The sequence below is a fragment of the Sinohyriopsis cumingii genome, chromosome 3 (genome assembly GCF_028554795.1).
Source record: "Sinohyriopsis cumingii isolate HCF-2022 chromosome 3, ASM2855479v2, whole genome shotgun sequence".
Lineage (NCBI taxonomy): Eukaryota > Metazoa > Mollusca > Bivalvia > Unionida > Unionidae > Sinohyriopsis > Sinohyriopsis cumingii.
In genome coordinates, this window is record NC_142963.1 from 8,765,954 (window position 1) to 8,786,739 (window position 20,786).

At 34.9% G+C, this 20,786-nt stretch overlaps 1 protein-coding gene across 3 annotated transcripts in view; it reads right to left on the reverse strand.

Moving 5' to 3' along the window:
- LOC149802441 (uncharacterized) overlaps positions 1–20,786 on the reverse strand; it is a 166,285-nt gene that overhangs the window by 49,700 nt on the left and 95,799 nt on the right. For all 3 annotated transcript variants that reach the window (XM_089951665.1, XM_089951664.1, XM_089951666.1), the window contains one exon: positions 10,756–10,911. In XM_089951665.1, coding sequence (XP_089807791.1) covers positions 10,756–10,911 — 156 coding nt within the window. The remainder of the gene's footprint in view (positions 1–10,755; positions 10,912–20,786) is intronic.

Sequence of the window (20,786 nt, forward strand, 5' to 3'; positions counted from 1 at the left end):
AAGGCCTGATAGGATACAGTATGTCATGTACAAGCTACAGGATATAGTATGTCATGTAGCTAGTACATGACATACTGTACCCTATCAGGCCTATATGTAGCTAGTACATGGCATACTGTACCCTATCAGGCCTATATGTAGCTAGTACATGACATGCTGTACCCTATCAGGCCTGTATGTAGCTAGTACATGACATACTGTACCCTATCAGGCCTGTATGTAGCTAGTACATGACATACTGTCTCCTATCAGGCCTGTATGTAGCTAGTACATGACATACTGTCTCCTATCAGGCCTGTATGTAGCTAGTACATGACATACTGTCTCTATCAGGCCTGTATGTAGCTTGTACACGACATACTGTATCCTATCAAGCCTTTAAGTATCTTATGTATCAGCTACATACAGGTCTGACAGGATACAGTATGTCATGTATTAGCTACATACAGGCCTGATAGGATACAGTATGTCATGTGCTAGCTACATACAAGCCTGACAGGGTACAGTATGTCATGTACTAGCTACATACAGGCTTGACAAGATACAGTATGTCATGTACTAGCTAGAGAAAGCACTCCTGAAGAACTTTTCTGGAACTAAACTTATGGTTTGATAATTTATAAACAAATTATAGCCATATATTCACTCTCCACACACATGATTTGCAGCCTTTAATGTGAATTAGAATTTCCAAAAATGTTATATTAAATGGGAAATTACTTGTAAAATTTATCTTTATGAGCTAATTAATTCCAAACTAAACTGTAACTACTTAACTCTATTTTAAGCACTTGACACTTACTAAGAGAGCTTCAAATTTCACAACAAATGGTCATTAAACTAAATGTCTGACTATTAAGGGAAACTTGTTATCATTGATTTATTGTAAGTCTACAAAAACACAATCCCACCAATGTAATGGCTTCATTGTTTCAGTGGCTTCCCAGCCTGAACTGTAAGATAATCCCATTTGGGACTGAGTAGCTAAACATAGCACTATATTTTATTAACAGGAATCACAGCCACTAAATTTAGCTATAAATAAAGATGTACCTCTCCATTATTGACAAACAACTATTAAATTTATCAAGATAATTTAGATAATTATATAAAAATTTACCTTCTCTTCTAAAACATAGGTAAATACTATACCACTTAAAATAACTAAATTTTGCCCTATAATATAACTTTCCATCCAGGAGGAATAGTAATAATAAATGTTCTAGATGGCTGCTGTGATGGCCAAATTGGATAGGCATCATTTTCATTTAGGTCCAACCAGGCATCATACAAAATCTTTGAAATGAAACCCCCATGTTGATGTCACCATCCACTTAGAAGGAACAGTCATAACAAGATTGTCCTGCTGTGGTGGCAAAATTGGATATCCAAGCAGAACCATTTTCATTTAGGACCATCAACTAGCAATAACATTTTTTCAAGCTGACTGTAATGGGGGCGCTCACCAGTTATTATGTGCTTTTGAGAGAGTGACGTATGTAAGGCGAAGCTGTTTGCATTTAACACATGCACAATGGAGAGAATGTTGGCATACATCTATGCTGCTTTAATGTAATATGGCTGCCATTTCTTTGGATACTGTACTTTTGGAAACTGTACATGATCTAAGCACACTGCTAACTAAAATGACTGCTCCCTTGTGCTAAAAAAAATCAGCCTGAATTAGTCTAAAGTACACTATCTGTAGCAGCTATTAAAATAGGGAAAATGAATTTTGCCAGACAAGACAATACCAGCTTCTGAAAGTGCAATGAATGAATTACCAAATACATAAAATTTAAAAAAAAGTTATCAGCTCTTTTTTATACAATTTACCTCTGAAGTTCAGGAAGTGAAAATGACCAAGTGGAGCTAGTACTTTTTTGAAAGGTGCACATCTGGGGTAAGGTCAAGCTGTATACTCTATAACCCATATTACAACCATCAATTGTACACCAAAAAAAAGGGAATTAAAGGTTTTTTGAACTATACCTAAGATATACAAGGTCTTTTTTTCTTAAATAGCCAGTATAACCAGTGAGGAAAGCCAGGGAAATTCTTTTTCTTTAAAATTCTCACTCTATGCAAAATATGAAACTATAGAGTGCCACCTATGTTGGATGCCAAATCAGTACCATTTTCATTAAGGACTAACTAGACAACATAAAGTCTTACAGCTGAACCCCCATGCTGATTATGACTAGCCTTTCAAGAAGAGTATTGATAATATTTTCAAGATGGCTGCCATGTCAGCCATATTGGATGTCTTAGAAGCACCATACAGGACACACTATACCTTGGCATGAATGTGTGTGTAAAATTACATTGCAATCTTGCAAGTAGTGATAAAAAGCTTGTGCTAATGGAAAGACAGTCAGAGAGACAACAGATGAGTGTTGTGCATCACTGGACAACAGGCCATGCAATAAGTCTATGACTAGAAGTGATAAATTTTGGAAATATTCAAATATTCAACGAGATTCATAATATGAATAAAACAAATGAAGGTTTATCATTTAAGTGTTTAAAAGGTCAAGGCATGGCTTTCATTATTTTCAGATATCATGTAAACTTATGCTAACATCTTGTACATGTCTGACTGAGGAAACATATTCAATTTCAACAATATGAAAAGTAGTCATAAAGTGCAATCAGTTACAGTTTATGTTGTTTTGCCATGCTCATATACTGTAGATAAATATCAGATATGAAGAAATTTCACAGTTTAAATAAAATTTGCCCAAGGAGACCCAACCTGTTGACAGATTAGACACCTGTTTGCCAAATGGATATTTCTCCTGATATAGTAGGTCCTCACAACATGCTGATAATATCAGCAGCTGAGCACAATGCTAAACCAAATCATAAATCTTCTTCCAATTTGATCTTTCAATGCAAATCTGAAATACAACTTAATTTGCCTCTAGTAATAGCTGCTGGCATCAGTGAGGGAGGTCTAAGGGAGACTGTGACCCCAATTATTTATTTTCAATAAAAAGTAGGGACATATTGGCCTTATTTTCCCGCTGGCATGTTTAGTGCCAGATTATTTTTATTCTCCAATTAAGGTGTTTTCACCTTGGGGTTACTATTGAAGACTCACCTACATCATACAATCTGTACTGAATGGGCACAATACTTCAGTTTCATGCTAAGCTGTGAACTCTGTACAGATTTGCTGGTCCATTTAAGAATAGAATGTAGACACATACAATGGACTTAAAATGATAAAATCTGATTCTTTATAACCTGATCAAGTTACAATGTCCATATAAGAAGACTACTTCCATGCAGGCAAATATGGTAATATTTTAATATCTTTAACTGGATAAATCAAAGTCGACCACCCCTCTTGAAACCTACTGTGTATCAACGTAAGATGTAAACACCCATTTGTATGACATGTTTATCTGATTTGTGGCCAACATGTCTATGAATGGATGTTTTAGAAATTTTAGGATCTTGACCTTTTTTTACATTATCAATTAGAGATAGAGAGCATACTATTCTCATGTTCCAATGTGTTTGATAATGGCATGGAATAAAATAAGAATTGTTCCACATTCTTATATAATATGGCTTGGAGATCATAAATCTCTTCAACTTGAGACTGAGTTGCTCAGCCAATTGCCAAGATATTTACTTTTGTAACATCATTTTTGATTGGCTAATACTCAAGCTCAGAAGCTGTATGATTTCTAGGCCTGGAAATATTTTGTTTCTTTAATGTGTGCACTTCTACTAGCGATATGCGGAAATGCCAAAAAATGCTCAAGTACATGATTTTTGTTTAACACTCTTATAAGTACCTGGAATATAATAAGTACTAAGCAGTTACTCAATAACTGACAATGTAAGAATAATACATGGTTTGCTGTGTACAAAACTTTTGCTGATCATTCAGGAAAGACTCTGAATTCTCATATATATATATATATATATATATATATATATATATATATATATATATATATATATATCCCATACACCAAATAAAACTTGTTTTAGGAACATTTATGTACAAGTGTTAGAGAAATATGAGTGATGTAAATAAATTAATCTTCACATCTGACATTTCGAAAAGTGATTCTGTGATCAATTACTGAGGTGGTTATGGGTCCAATTATGTTTTTCACCTGGTCCACCATTCATGTTCCAGCTGACTAATTAGTTCAGAACAAAAATAAATTAATTTGTAGTGAGACAAAAAATTAAAATGGTTTTTGAACACAATTATTTTGTGGAAGAAAACAATGTGAAATTAATTACATGTACAATATTAGTTAAATTAATTTGGAAAAGTCCCTCCTTATATCTTCACATGTAATGGTACAGATAATTTAATTAATTAATAAACTCTAATTCACTGCAACTGAAAACATCTGATGACCTATATTGTGAGAAAAATGATTTTTTTGGGTGGGTTGTTGTTGTTGTTGTGGTGGGGTTTAACACCATTTTTCAGCACATGATAGGCTATGTATGGCAGCCAGTATTAATGATGGAGAAAGAACCCGGGAAAACCCCCAGAAAGAACCACCGACCCACGAGAAGCTACTGGCAAGCTTTCTCACATACCCACATTGGCTGAATCCGTGACTTGAACCCATGCAGACAGAGATGAGATGGCAGTGATTCATAACGGAGAGCGCTTTAGATCACTCTGCCACTCGGGGCCCCTTGGGTGGGTGGTGGGTAGGTTAAATGAATTGTTGAATTGTAAATTAGTAATTCTTAACTGTTGCTTCTGCATAGCTGGTACTTTTCCAGAGTAAAATACCTGGACCATACAACAAAAGTTTTGTCCTTGCATTACCATCAATCACAACATTCCAGAATAATGGATTGCCTTTGTGGGACACCCTGCACATGGTATCCATGTGAGATTCCAGAATAATGGACTGCCTTTGTGGGACACCCTGCACATGGTATCCATGTGAGATTCCAGAATAATGGATTGCCTTTGTGGGATACCCTGCACATGGTATCCATGTGAGATTCCAGAATAATGGATTGCCTTTGTGGGACACCCTGCACATGGTATCCATGTGAGATTCCAGAATAATGGATTGCCTTTGTGGGACACCCTGCACATGGTATCCATGTGAGATTCCAGAATAATGGACTGCCTTTGTGGGACACCCTGCACATGGTATCCATGTGAGATTCCAGAATAATGGATTGCCCTTATAGGACACCCTGCACATGGTATCCATGTGAGATTCCAGAATAATGGATTGCCCTTGTGGGACACCCTGCACATGCTGTCCATGTGAGATTCCAGAATAATGGATTACCCTTGTGGGACACCCTGCACATGCTGTCCATGTGAGATTCAAGAATAATGGATTGCCGTTGTAAGACACCCTGCCCATGCTGCCCATGTGAGATTCCAGAATAATGGCTTGCCTCTGTGGGACACCCTGCACATGTTGTCCATGTGAGATTCCAGAATAATGGATTGCCCTTGTGGGACACCCTGCACATGTTGTCCATATTTACTGCAATTCTCTATGCTTTTCAACTGAGCAGTCTAGCTTAGTGGGACATCAGTGTAGAACAGGTGGAAGGAATCTGGCAATAGCAACAGGTCAGTATTCCATCATTAAAATTGGTTGTAACCTCACTGAAAATAGCATTACTATCATACGTGTTGATACTGCATAGCTAAATTAGTCAGAGGCTGATGACTGGTGAGTAAAGACTAACACAAGGAATACTCACTCTCATTGAAGAGCAGGATACTACTGTGGGATGGAATCTGCATGGGCCACTTTCTGAGCAAATACTGATTGGGCCCAACGAGAAAATGCCTTTGCTTTTGTGGGTAATTGAGCAAACGTTAAAGGAGAAAAAAAGTAACATACGAGTGCAAAACATGTCTTCATCATATCTTCCAAAGAAAAATGATTTAGACAGGCCCATCAGGCAGGTTGAACCTAATGGGCTTTAATTTTCATGAAAGTCAGGTCCTTGTCAGTAAGGGACTGGTAAGCTCTCTTGACAATTAATCCAATCCACCTAGAAATGGTGAAAGCTGAAATATCAGTTGAACCTTTAATGAGGGGGAAAATATACTTCCAACCCTTCCTTCTCCCTTCCTGATGCTAAGGCAACAAAAATGCCAAAGATCTTGGTTCTTGAAGGAAGCTTCAGCTAAAGATTGCTACTGAAATACCACAAGACACAAGGCATTAAACATTAGAGAGTGAGCCACTGATAATTGCATTTCACAATACCTTGATCAGGTCTCCTAAGTCAGGATCAGTGTCCATTATAACCAGGCCTTTTGAAATATTGAGTGTGTTGGAAATTGTAGCTTGATAGCCTTTGCTTTAATAGTAGAAACTGAGCATGGTTCCTCTTTGGAAAGGAAGAAAATAAGCCAATGCAGTCAGTAGGAACAGCTAGGATTAATAAGTTTCCTAATACGCTAATCACAAAAGCTTCTCCATTTTGGCATCACACACCTTAGATGTCAACCCTCCCGTTGACTTATAGATGCACTCGATAAGATTGAAACCAAGCCCTCCTCCACATACCTCTTATGAGAGATCACTTGTCTTGAGACACCTGTGTGTATTCACATATGAGGTGGTTTCTCAAGACATATTGTACATGTACTATACTGTCTCTTGAGGCTGAAAATTCTTACAACAGAAGGTGATGTGTTAACAATCAACTTTCAGCTGACTGTGTATGGTACCACTTTAACAGGTAAATTTATCGTCCATTTTTGTTAACCCTGTGGCACAAGTTCAAATTTAGACCTTTTACAGGTAATTTACTTGTCAATAAAACAGATACAGCAAATTGGCTGGGTGACAAGTGTGAGTGTTTATGAGCTGACATTAAATTCTTGCTGTGGATGGAATTTTTATCAGTTTTATAAATATAAACCCTGGAAACAGTTTAAATACATTCTTTCTTCTCTTGCTTTGAATGGATGAATTAGCCTGCATTACTAGGTCCACTTACTATGATCACCAAAGCTTGGCTGAAGCCAGAGTATAACTGCTGACCCCTCAGAGCAAAGATTACTGGTTATCAAGTCAAAAAAGCAAATCATATGTACTTGCTTACATGATGAGCCCAAATGCAAACTGCACAGACCCAGATCTACCATTGCATAATGTGCCAGCAGATCTGGCTCAGTGCAGTTTGTTAGGAGTACTCAGTAGAACAAACAACACAGATCCTAATCTGCTGGCACATTATTGTATAGCAGATCAGGATCTTTGTTGTTTGCAGTTTGACTCATCTTATAAATGAGTACATATGGTAAATGACAGAATTTTACAGTAGAATTTAGTTTTACTACTAGACGAAAGGTTTAACATCAGGATTACATGAAATAAACAGTAATACTTTACCAAGCTTTGTACTAGTGTTAGCAATACATACTGTGACTATTTCAACACTGACAAAAGTGATTTTATGCCTGATATTCTGTATGTCACTTGACCACCTCGGGAGGTAGTACAAAACTATAGGTGACAATTTTATGACCTGCCACTGATATATGGAGATTTTCTTCCACCTGACATTTTGACATTTAGAAAAAGGTTAAAATTCCTTGGTAATTCAATACACAGATGACAAGAAAATCAGAAAACCATTTAAGTGGCATATTCATGGTTCAATGTAAAGTTACTTTAAAATGTCACTCAGTGATTTGTTGGGTTTTATTGCACAGCAACACCTAAAGGCTATTTTGTACCAAGGCCATTGAAGTGCCTTGCCCAGGAATACACAATGGCAACCAACCTTGCTGATCAAGTGGCATGTGAATCTGCATGTTGTGAATCTGCACACAGTGACAGCCAACCTGGCTGATCCAATGGCACAATTCAAATCTGTACACAGTGACAGCCAACCTGGCTGATCCAATGGCACAATTCAAATCTTTACATAGTGACAGCCAACCTGGCTGATCCAATGGCACAATTCAAATCTGTACATAGTGACAGCCAACCTGGCTGATCCAATGGCACAATTCAAATCTGCACACAGTGAGAGCCAATCTGGCTGATCCAATGGCACAATTCAAATCTGTACCCTTTCATTCAGTAGTCTGGTGAAATAACCGCTGTAGCTCATCACTGACTAAACAGTCATTATATTTTAAACTTACCTATGGTTGTAAATAGTGCAGTTTGAAAAATCTTAATTAAACTAAAATTGATGGCCTAACTGATGCCAGCACAGACCCCCCCCCCCCCAAGTCCCTTGAAGGAACTGACAAGACCATTTCTTCTTATCAACTGCTAAGTGTTAAAAAATCTCTGATATTCTTCAGCAACAAACACAATTTTCCTGCTGGCATCTGTAACAACCATATTGACTGTTAGGATGTCACCATTTTCCTCTAGGACCAACTAGTCATAATAATGTCTTTTGGTGAAAATCAATATCAACAAATCCTTTCAGAAGGAGCAATGTTCAAAAGTTTTCAAGATGGCTGTCTTGGTGCCCTGAATGGATGTGGTTATGTATTTTTAATTTGTATTGTGACCTTGACCTTGGTAAGCAATTGAGGGTAGAGGCATACCTGACTACTCATCATTTTTGTTTGTTTTTGTAAACAACATATTATACAGCTAATACTTATCTATGATTTTAGATTATATTTTGTAAACAACATATTATACAGCTAATACATATCTATGATTTTAGATTATATTTTGTAAACAACAGATTATACAGCTAATACTTATCTATGATTTTAGATTATATTTTGTAAACAACATATTATACAGCTAATACTTATCTATGATTTTAGATTATATTTTAAGATCATTATTACTTGGAGATAGACTTATTTACAGGTGTTGAGTTCAAGGTCTAGATTTAATGGAAATTAAGAATATTCATGAACCAAGATGTTTATAAATTTTCTGGTAAAATTACCCTCATCCTGGTTCTTTACTGCCTCTTAGCTTTTTATATAAATGTTGTTTACCTCAGAAGTTCTCATTCCTATCTTAACATCATTCTATTGACAAATCAATTTCAGTTGTTTCAGTTAATATTTAACAGGATTTATTCATTTAAATATTCATTGTAATTACAAAGTATTATTTGACTTTTCAGACTAAATCACATAAATAGTCCTTCGGTAAAATCTCCATGTTGGTATGACCAACCATCCATCCAGAAAGCATTGTGACAACAAAAATTAAAAAGATGGCCATCACAATGGCCATACTGGCAGTAATATCAGCACCATTTTCATTTAATGGCCATACTGGCAGTGATATCAGCACCATTTTCATTTAATGGCCATACTGGCAGTGATATCAGAACCATTTTCATTTAATGGCCCTACTGGCAGTGATATAAGCACACTTTTCATTTAATGACCATACTAGCAGTGATATCAGCACCATTTTCATTTAATGGCCATACTGTCAGTGATATCTGGACCATTTTCATTTAATGCCAACATGGCATCATAGCATTCTGGTGAAACCCCACATGAACATGACTTTCTGTTCAGTAGTAATGACAAAATTTTCAAGAAAGATGCTGTGGCAGCCGTACTGGATGTATGAGCAGCACCATTTTCATTTAGGAACCACCTGACTAATCATAAGAAGTCTCTCAGTGAAAACCTTATGTTGATGTTACCATTTATTCAAAAATAGTGATCACAAGAATTTCAAGGTTACCACTACAGTGGCCATACCAGATATCTGAGTGGCACACATTTTATTTAGGACCAACTAGGATGAATGTAAAGCTTCACGACAATCCTCCGAGTAGTTTAGAAGAAGTAGTGATAACAAACTTGTGCTAATGGATGGAACGACAATATACAACAGGCTATCCCATAGGTCCATAAGCTCTTGTCTATAATGAGTTGCAGAACATACTAAGTTGGGATATCTACACTGAATACAGAACATGTGAATTAGTTGATTTTCCAATAGAAATAGTTTAATGGCCTGAATTAAACCAATATTTTTTAACTGTGCTCAATAGATATGAATAACATCATGGTAAAATAATTTGACCCACCATTTTGTCACTGACTTAATCCAGTAGAGTAGAAAATAAAGTCACACATGTCATGAAGCAGTATGCAGTTCAAGTCACATGATACGCTTGATATTATTTTCTTCAACCGTTTTTAAAAATGTGTTTATGCACTTTCTGCCATGAATGAGGATACTACTGACATTTTTCCATGTGAATATATCGAAAAGACAGCAGTACATGAACAACAAATAGCTGACATTAATGTGCAAGATACAATAAGAAATCTACTACTTCAATATGTTCTACAATCTGTTGCTTGCCATTATGTTTGAGCATAAAATGAAAAGAAAAGTTTCTTGTTTTGAGTGAATAATGAATATATTTCATTGAGTGGGCAAAAAAACTTAAGTATTTTCATTGTGGCTTTGCCACTGTAAAAATACTTAGATTTTTCACCCCACTCAATGAAACATATCCATCATTCATCTGATCTATGCAAATTATTAGAAAGGAGATTATGAAAAGTATTTAGTATTTGCCACTAATAATATATCAAACATTTTGTAAGAAAGGTTAAAATCTATGTGTTCTTGTGTCATGATAAAAAATACATTCTAAGGCCAAGGAGTAAGAGGATAATGTTGCATGTTAACTATATTGTCAACCATCCTATATTGAACATGTCTTCTGACGAATGGTATCAATAAAACAGTCTAACAGAGGAGATAACAGTCTTACAGAGGAGCAACAGTATTAAAGGGAAGAATTAATCACCTTGAAAAATTTGAGGGAGTCTTCATGTTGCTTTCTTTGCTCTTCAGCCTGCCTTCGTCTGAACTTTTCTTCCAACTCTCTCTGTTGGATTTCTTCCTTTTCTTTCTTTTGCTTCATGCTGGTCTGCAGCTGGCTGACTCGCCTGGTACTGTGAGCCTGACAAAAGCAAGGAAAATAACTAGTCGTCTTTTGAAGGTTAAAAAAAACTTTTGTTGGGGAGGATGATACACTTTGACCAAAATGTTTCATATCCACTGGTCCCTGATAAATATCTCTTTATTCATTTAGGTGATAAAAACAATTCATCTTTGAAATGTATATAAAAAAACACAATCAAACACCTGCCAAAAGTCTTTGGTTCTTACCCTAGTGCATATTTGATTATCTATATTTTCACAAAGGAACATCTTTGAAGTTAATTGTGATCAAGAGCTCACAAAATACCCATCTTTGTTTAGTATTGCCTGAGAATTAGGTCACATCATCTTAATTTTAACTTTTATTTAATGATGTGCCAACGTGGCAACTTTGCTGGTGTTAGGCACAAAAGCATCTGAATTTAAACCTGCCCATTATCTTTTAAGAAAAGTTAATAAACTTGTAAAAGCAAACCGTTGAGAAAGGCTAACATGGCGCTAACATTGCGTATTTCAGTCTTAAGATGTTGGCATCTATTCATTGTCATTTAACACAAGGTAAACTTAAAATTTATTTTTGTATCAGTCAGATCCATACAATTAACCCTGTTTCTAATTTTTAAATCTTGCTAATTAAAACTTTACTACAACTACTATATTAAATATACTAATTAATAATAGACATTAGAATGTCTGGCCAGAACAATTTCATTTTATTCCATTTGTCTACTGGACAAGTAAAAACAAATTTTTACTTGCCCAGCAACAAATAAACTTGCCCTGCAAAAACATCTTTCCATAAACATTATCATTACTTTACTGCCCCTATTTTATACGCCAACTTTAAATTTTGGGAGTCTTTTATACTGAGCCAATTTTTCAAGGCTTCAGTTTTGCAGCACAAACTTCACATGATTTCAATCTACTGTATCTACTTACTTGAAAATTGAGTAAAACTGCAAACAACAAAGACCCTGATATGCTATAACATCATGTGCCTGCCAGTCAGGGTCTATGTTGTTTGTTCTACTGGCTACTCCTAACAAATTGGACAGACCCAGATCTGCCAGTGCATTATGCAATGGAAGATGTGGCTTTATAAGCTAGTATATACAGTTGAAAAACTACAACTGTCCATGCATAATAAAGAAAAGGACTATACATTCATTCTTCATAATCTAGTAATTGTACGAATATAGATATTAATGATTGCTAACCAACCCCTGAATTTGGTAGTAGTTGTTGTCATTCTTATGACTAGTTGCTGTTTGTATGTCAACATGCTGCACAAGCCAAGAAGGTCTTAGACTTTTAAATGAGTGTGGTTTATATAAAATATCTGACTTCTGCTTTTATATTGGTTTGTATGGATTTGTTTGGGTACCTAAGCTTTCTGGGCACTACAAAGCCATGATTGCGCTATGTGCCATTCGACCAGACACGTACGTCAAATTTTATTTGCATTCCAAAAACAGATCATAGAAATGGCAACAAGTGTGTGTACATAATCACAAAAATACCTTATCATTTACTGTCAGATAAACTCTGTCAAAGAAATATCTCAGCTTTAATTGAATGAACATTCAGATTATCTCTCATTGTTTATTCACAGGTTCAAGTGTCAAGTATGGATTGCCAACAACTCTCGAGGGTTTTTACTTTCTGTTGCAATATGCTTTGACAGAAAGCACATTCCTGGTTAACCAATATATTGCTTACAATCATGACATTTGTACAAACCAATCATTACAAGATTTGTAAGCATCTTTATATTTTGATAATGCAATATAAATACATATGAAGTGTATATTTACTAATTTTTAAATGTTATAAATGATGAAAAATGTTTTATATAAGGATTTTTTTGTTCTGTGACCAGCACATAACAGGAAGTCACAAGACAATTACTAGAATTATTTACATGATTAAAATGTGTTTCTTTTTATAATACAAAAATAAAATATTAATTCATGTAATATTTAATTAATGAAAATATCCTCCAAGGATACAAGATGTGATGGGCAAAGTATCCATCAGATCATATCAATAATATCAATGTGATAGTAATTGCAAGTCTGGATTCGGTACAAATGTCCTCCAAGGATACAAGATGTGATGGGTAAAGTATCTATCAGATCATATCAATAATATCAATGTCCTCCAAGGATACAAGATGTGATGGGTAAAGTATCTATCAGATCATATCAATAATATCAATGTCCTCCAAGGATACAAGATGTGATGGGTAAAGTATGTATCAGATCATATCAATAATATCAATGCCCAAGGATACAAGATGTGATGGGTAAAGTATCTATCAGATCATATCAATAATATCAATGTCCTCCAAGGATACAAGATGTGATGGGTAAAGTATGTATCAGATCATATCAATAATATCAATGTCCTCCAAGGATACAAGATGTGATGGGTAAAGTATGTATCAGATCATATCAATAATATCAATGTCCAAGGATACAAGATGTGATGGGTAAAGTATCTATCAGATCATATCAATAATATCAATGTCCTCCAAGGATACAAGATGTGATGGGTAAAGTATCTATCAGATCATATCAATAATATCAATGTCCTCCAAGGATACAAGATGTGATGGGTAAAGTATCTATCAGATCATATCAATAATATCAATGTCCTCCAAGGATACAAGATGTGATGGGTAAAGTATCTATCAGATCATATCAATAATATCAATGTCCTCCAAGGATACAAGATGTGATGGGTAAAGTATCTATCAGATCATATCAATAATATCAATGTCCAAGGATACAAGATGTGATGGGCAAAGTATCTATCAGATCATATCAATAATATCAATGTCCTCCAAGGATACAAGATGTGATGGGTAAAGTATCTATCAGATCATATCAATAATATCAATGTTCTCCAAGGATACAAGATGTGATGGGTAAAGTATCTATCAGATCATATCAATAATATCAATGTCCTCCAAGGATACAAGATGTGATGGGTAAAGTATCTATCAGATCATATCAATAATATCAATGTCCAAGGATACAAGATGTGATGGGCAAAGTATCTATCAGATCATATCAATAATATCAATGTCCTCCAAGGATACAAGATGTGATGGGTAAAGTATCTATCAGATCATATCAATAATATCAATGTCCAAGGATACAAGATGTGATGGGTAAAGTATCTATCAGATCATATCAATAATATCAATGTCAAAGGATACAAGATGTGATGGGTAAAGTATCTATCAGATCATATCAATAATATCAATGTCCTCCAAGGATACAAGATGTGATGGGTAAAGTATCTATCAGATCATATCAATAATATCAATGTCCTCCAAGGATACAAGATGTGATGGGTAAAGTATCTATCAGATCATATCAATAATATCAATGTCCTCCAAGGATACAAGATGTGATGGGTAAAGTATCTATCAGATCATATCAATAATATCAATGTCCAAGGATACAAGATGTGATGGGCAAAGTATCTATCAGATCATATCAATAATATCAATGTCCAAGGATACAAGATGTGATGGGTAAAGTATCTATCAGATCATATCAATAATATCAATGTCCTCCAAGGATACAAGATGTGATGGGTAAAGTATCTATCAGATCATATCAATAATATCAATGTCCTCCAAGGACACAAGATGTGATGGGTAAAGTATCTATCAGATCATATCAATAATATCAATGTCCTCCAAGGATACAAGATGTGATGGGTAAAGTATCTATCAGATCATATCAATAATATCAATGTCCAAGGATACAAGATGTGATGGGCAAAGTATCTATCAGATCATATCAATAATATCAATGTCCAAGGATACAAGATGTGATGGGTAAAGTATCTATCAGATCATATCAATAATATCAATGTCCTCCAAGGATACAAGATGTGATGGGCAAAGTATCTATCAGATCATATCAATAATATCAATGTCCAAGGATACAAGATGTGATGGGTAAAGTATCTATCAGATCATATCAATAATATCAATGTCCAAGGATACAAGATGTGATGGGCAAAGTATCTATCAGATCATATCAATAATATCAATGTCCAAGGATACAAGATGTGATGGGTAAAGTATCTATCAGATCATATCAATAATATCAATGTCCAAGGATACAAGATGTGATGGGTAAAGTATCTATCAGATCATATCAATAATATCAATGTCCTCCAAGGATACAAGATGTGATGGGTAAAGTATCTATCAGATCATATCAATAATATCAATGTCCAAGGATACAAGATGTGATGGGCAAAGTATCTATCAGATCATATCAATAATATCAATGTCCAAGGATACAAGATGTGATGGGTAAAGTATCTACCAGATCATATCAATAATATCAATGTCCTCCAAGGATACAAGATGTGATGGGTAAAGTATCTATCAGATCATATCAACAATATCAATGTCCTCCAAGGATACAAGATGTGATGGGTAAAGTATCTATCAGATCATATCAATAATATCAATGTCCTCCAAGGATACAAGATGTGATGGGTAAAGTATCTATCAGATCATATCAATAATATCAATGTCCAAGGATACAAGATGTGATGGGTAAAGTATCTATCAGATCATATCAATAATATCAATGTCCTCCAAGGATACAAGATGTGATGGGTAAAGTATCTATCAGATCATATCAATAATATCAATGTCCAAGGATACAAGATGTGATGGGCAAAGTATCTATCAGATCATATCAATAATATCAATGTCCAAGGATACAAGATGTGATGGGTAAAGTATCTATCAGGTCATATCAATAATATCAATGTGATAGTGACTGCAAGTTTGGATTCTGTACAACTTACATTTTGGTAAGGATTTTATCTTGTAAACATTTCAAGTTTTCTGGAATGAAATTTTCCATTAGGTAATATATTTTTAGTATAAAAATGCTGATAGTGACCTAGGTCAAATAGGGGGCTTTATAATCTTGTTTACTGTGAAAATTATTTATTCTTGCTGTAAGATCTTGAAGCAGAATCACTGTTGTGTTTAGTGTTTGATTTGAGCTGAAATTATTTAATTCAAATTGTCCTTTCTGGAAATACAAAGTGCTCTATAATATTCTTTGAATTAGACATTAAATGGGAACAAAAAGTGAATTCAAACTAGGAAACCTTGGATTATACTATTGTGATTCATCAAAAGTCTGTTGGCACATCATTACAATTCAGGACACTGGTACATTAGAGACTACAGGCCATTACAGGCACATCAACACTTTCAGTGTTGGACATTATTTGGAACACCACTCAAGTTTTTTTTCTAGAACTTCATTCATTCAAAACTGTGTTAGTAATTCTATGATTGTTTGGGATATAATTCACAATAGCATAAGTTCTTTTTACATTTTCACTTTTGTATTCTAGGGAAATAAATTATTTGATTAATTTTACAAAACTTGATGGCTTAGCTCTTTTTGATTACTTATTTTGAGACCAAAGAGTCATAATACTGTCATTCATTTACAAACTGGCAACATCAATTATGATTCATTTATATACTGGTAAGACCAATTACCATTTTACATTTATACTCTAGATAAACACTATCTTTTGTTGGATACTCTTAATTGTATTAATGAATACCTACCCAACAGTTACACAAATGTTGCTCCTAATGAACACCTACCCATCATTTGCCTTTTCATGTGTTGCTCCTAATGAACACCTTCCCATCATGTACATATACAACTGTTGCTCTTATTGAGCACCTACCCATCATGTACATACATAGGTGCTGCTCCTATTGAACACCTACCATGCTTTACGTACACAACTGTTGTGTATTAATGAACACCTACCCAATAATTACATACACAGATGTTGCTTCTAATGAACACCTACCCATCATTTACCGTTTCATATGTTGCTCCTAATAAACACCTACCCATCATTTTCCTTTTATATGTTGCTCCTAATGAACACCAACCCATCATTTACCTTTTCATATGTTGCTCCTAATGAACACCCACCCATCATGTACATACACAGGTGCTGCTCCTATTGAACACCTACCATGCTTTACGTACACAACTGTTGTGTATTAATGAACAGCTACCCAATAATTACATACACAGATGTTGCTTGTAATGAACACCTACCCATCATTGACCTTTTCATATGTTGCTCCTAATGAACACCTACCCATAAATTACCTTTTCATATGTTGCTCCTAATGCACACCTACCGCTCATTAACATTTTCATATGTTGCTCCTAATGCACACCTACCCCTCATTAACATTTTCATATGTTGCTCCTAATGAACACCTACCCATCATTTACCTTTTCATGTTGCTCCTAATGAATACCATCCCTCATTTACTTGCACTGATATTGCTCATCATGAACATCTACCCATATTTACATGCATAGATGTTGTTCTGAACATCTATCCATATTTACATGCATAGATGTTGTTTTGAATGAACATCTACCCATATTTACATACATAGATGTTGTTTTGAATGAACATCTACCCATATTTACATGCATAGATGTTGTTTTGAAGGAACATCTACCCCTATATACATGCATATATGTTTTGAATGAACATCTACCCCTCAATCACATGAAAAAATGTTGCTTTCAATGAACATCCCTCATTTACAAGCATAGATGTTGCTTTCAATAAACATCCCTCATTTACATGCATAGATGTTGCTTTCAATAAACATCCCTCATTTACATGCATAGATGTTGCTTTCAGTGAACATCTATCCCTCATTTACATTCACAGATGTTGCTTTCAATGAACATCTATCCCTCATTTACATGCACAGATGTTGTTCTAAATGAACATCCCTCATTTACATGCACATATATTTTTCCTAATGAACTTCACAAGTCTATATAGAAAGTCAGCCTCTTGCACGGAAACAACCTCAACCACATTCCAGAACATGTCATTAGTAAGCATAAATGTTGTAAAAAGAACCAATCCATTTGACACATGATGATCTATGCTTGTAAAAAGAACCAATCCATTTGACACATGATGATCTATGCTTGTATAAAATGTTAGGTCAAAATTTGTATAGATATACAGTTTGTATAGAAGTGACAGGCTCAGCCCATCAAATGCCAGAACAAAAAAAATTAGACATGCTTCCTAATTATCCTAATTACACCCATATTAAATCATTCTGATCTTAATTAACCCAGTGTTTCCCTTTACCTTCATTTGTACTCCAGGGACCTCCAAGATTTTAATTTGATCCCCAGATTTGATACCAAAGTTTGTTTTTTACTCAGTCTGATCCCAGATCTGACACAAAGGGGATTTGTGACTCTCACCCCATAGGGGGATACACTGTTAATCTGTATACATGTATGTACTAAGTCTGCTCAAAATCTGTTCAGAAATATAACATCTGGATTAGTAACAAGGCTTTAAAGGAAGAACAGCTGATTGAGCATGGTCCATAACAAAAGCCACTTTGTCTGAAGACCAGATCAACTAAAAATCTGCAGTCATTTTTTTGTTGGGTTACTTAAGAAATTTAATCACAGACCAAAATAATTTTGAAGTAAAATTAAAATTGTCAATGAAATAATTATCCACAACTGCCAAGCAAAGTATGTGAAAAAAAGGAGGATCAAGAATACCAAAACAGAACTGGGGAAAACCCCAGTATGAACCACTGACCCATGGGGGAAGCTACCAGCAGCTTTCTCACATGCCCACATTGGCTGAGTCCCTGACTTGAACCCATGTGGACAGAGGTAAGATGACAGTGATTGGTAAAAGCCGGTGCTTTTGACCACTTGGCCACCCAGGGCCCCTGAACAAAAACAGTTTAAAGTTTTATTTGTTCTATGTTAGCACCTACAGTCATATCTTATGGCTTCATTTATATACAACTGAAAGGTTTTCATATCAGGGCAAATTCATATGAGTAGTTTTTATAAAGTTTTGTTTTTACAATAAAAAGGCCATAATAGATAGTGGATCCACATCATTTTACAAAATTAAGAAAGTGTTTATGTCAGAATGATTCCTGCAAAATTCTGGATTTGAGAAGAGGATGAATTAGCAAATGTTAGCAGATGGATGGCACACAACAGATGACATCAGATTTACAATGCTTGCAGAATGAAGAGGCCTACCCTAAACTCGCCTGGCCTTATGTCAAGATGAGCTAAATGAAAGTAACAAATTCAAGTCATGCAGTGATATACTTATAGGAATAGTCAATATTATTGTTAAACCATCTTATTTTAATAATTGTTATCAACTGACCATCATACATAACATAAAAATCAGCTATGATCTAAATCCAGTGGTGGTCTCCCAGTGGTTGGAAGAATACTTTTTCCAGTTGTCTTTAAGAATCAAAGTTAACTATTCAGCTGTCTAAATTAGTATTACACAATGACTCAGCAAAGTGTACCTATCAATTCTTTGGCATCTGAATAAAAAAGTTAACAGTACCCCAAACAAAGTCTGGACAGCTACAATATCAAAGCCACAGGTATTTAGTGGGCCTACACCATAATTTATGAGCACTGTCATTTTCTAAATTGCTCATTTGACTAAGTAAATATAAAGTCTCTTGAGGTAAAACTGCCTAACCTTGTTCTGTATCATCGGCCTGAATTGAGTTGATTCATGGTTAATTCAATGCTAGTAACTGTGATTCAGATGTTCCATTGCCTGGTACAGAAAATCAAGTACATGTAAAACAGAGGTTTTTTTCCCCACACAAAGATTTTATTCCTTTTCAAATTATGAAAATCATGTGCATGAATTCAACAGTAATTTTATACAGCAGAACATCATTTATCTGTCTGGGAACAAAAATATACTTGAATATAAGCAACAGTTTACATGAACAAATAAATTTTATCCGCTCATTCAGGGAATATAAATGTGGTTCCAATCAAAGAAACTTTGGATGAACAAGGTTTCAATAACATTATTACACAGAACATGGGAAATTTTAAAGACTTGATAATAAATCAATGACAATATGCATGGGCTTAGACCTTCCTAGGCTAAATCAAACCAAAAAAGACCTGAATAATTACTCAAAACACACCAAATCTTCATACTCCAGTTGCCTCATTTCACACCCAAGAAAATAAGTAGTTTTGAGTATTTATTGTTGCATTACACTCAGGAAAATAAGGCATCAATTGTGTCTTAGTGGCTCAATTTGCTTGACTATGTACAGGTTCATGTACCTTGAAAAGCTGCTTCACTCCATTGAATATTTTCATCTCTCTTCAATATGACAGACATTAAATACGGAATAAAAGCAATATTATCTACGTACATTAAACATACACATAAATCAGTGATTTAGCTATTTCACATTAAGAAGATTTTCTTAAATTGCATATTGGGTACATGATTTCCATAAAGTATGAAAATTAAGATGTCACCTGTCATGCTGGGTATTGATTGCCACAGTGATGATGTTAGAAAGGATGAGCTTGCTTCTGATAGCATCCTATGTAATTCCTTAACTTCCTCTCAGAAAGGGGCATTTAGGATGACAGCTGACTTTTTCTAGTCAAAATCTGTCAACTTGAACAATTACAATGCAAAGTAAAAGTTGAATGGGAATACTACTAAATTGGGAATTTAAAAGTTTAAAATCTGAATAGGTATAGAATATACACAATGTGTGCAACAACTACAGTACAAATTTCACTGGTTGCCTGAGATCAGAAAGGCATGGCCACTTTAAAAATAATGAATCCTACTGTAAGAATATTTGATAGTTGTGTTTGAAAATAAATTCATTATAACATAATACTGATTCATGTACATCTAGTGCTACACTAAAACCTATGCAAAATATTTTACAGACCTTAAGGTCATTGGACAAAGGGTTACAAACAGGTT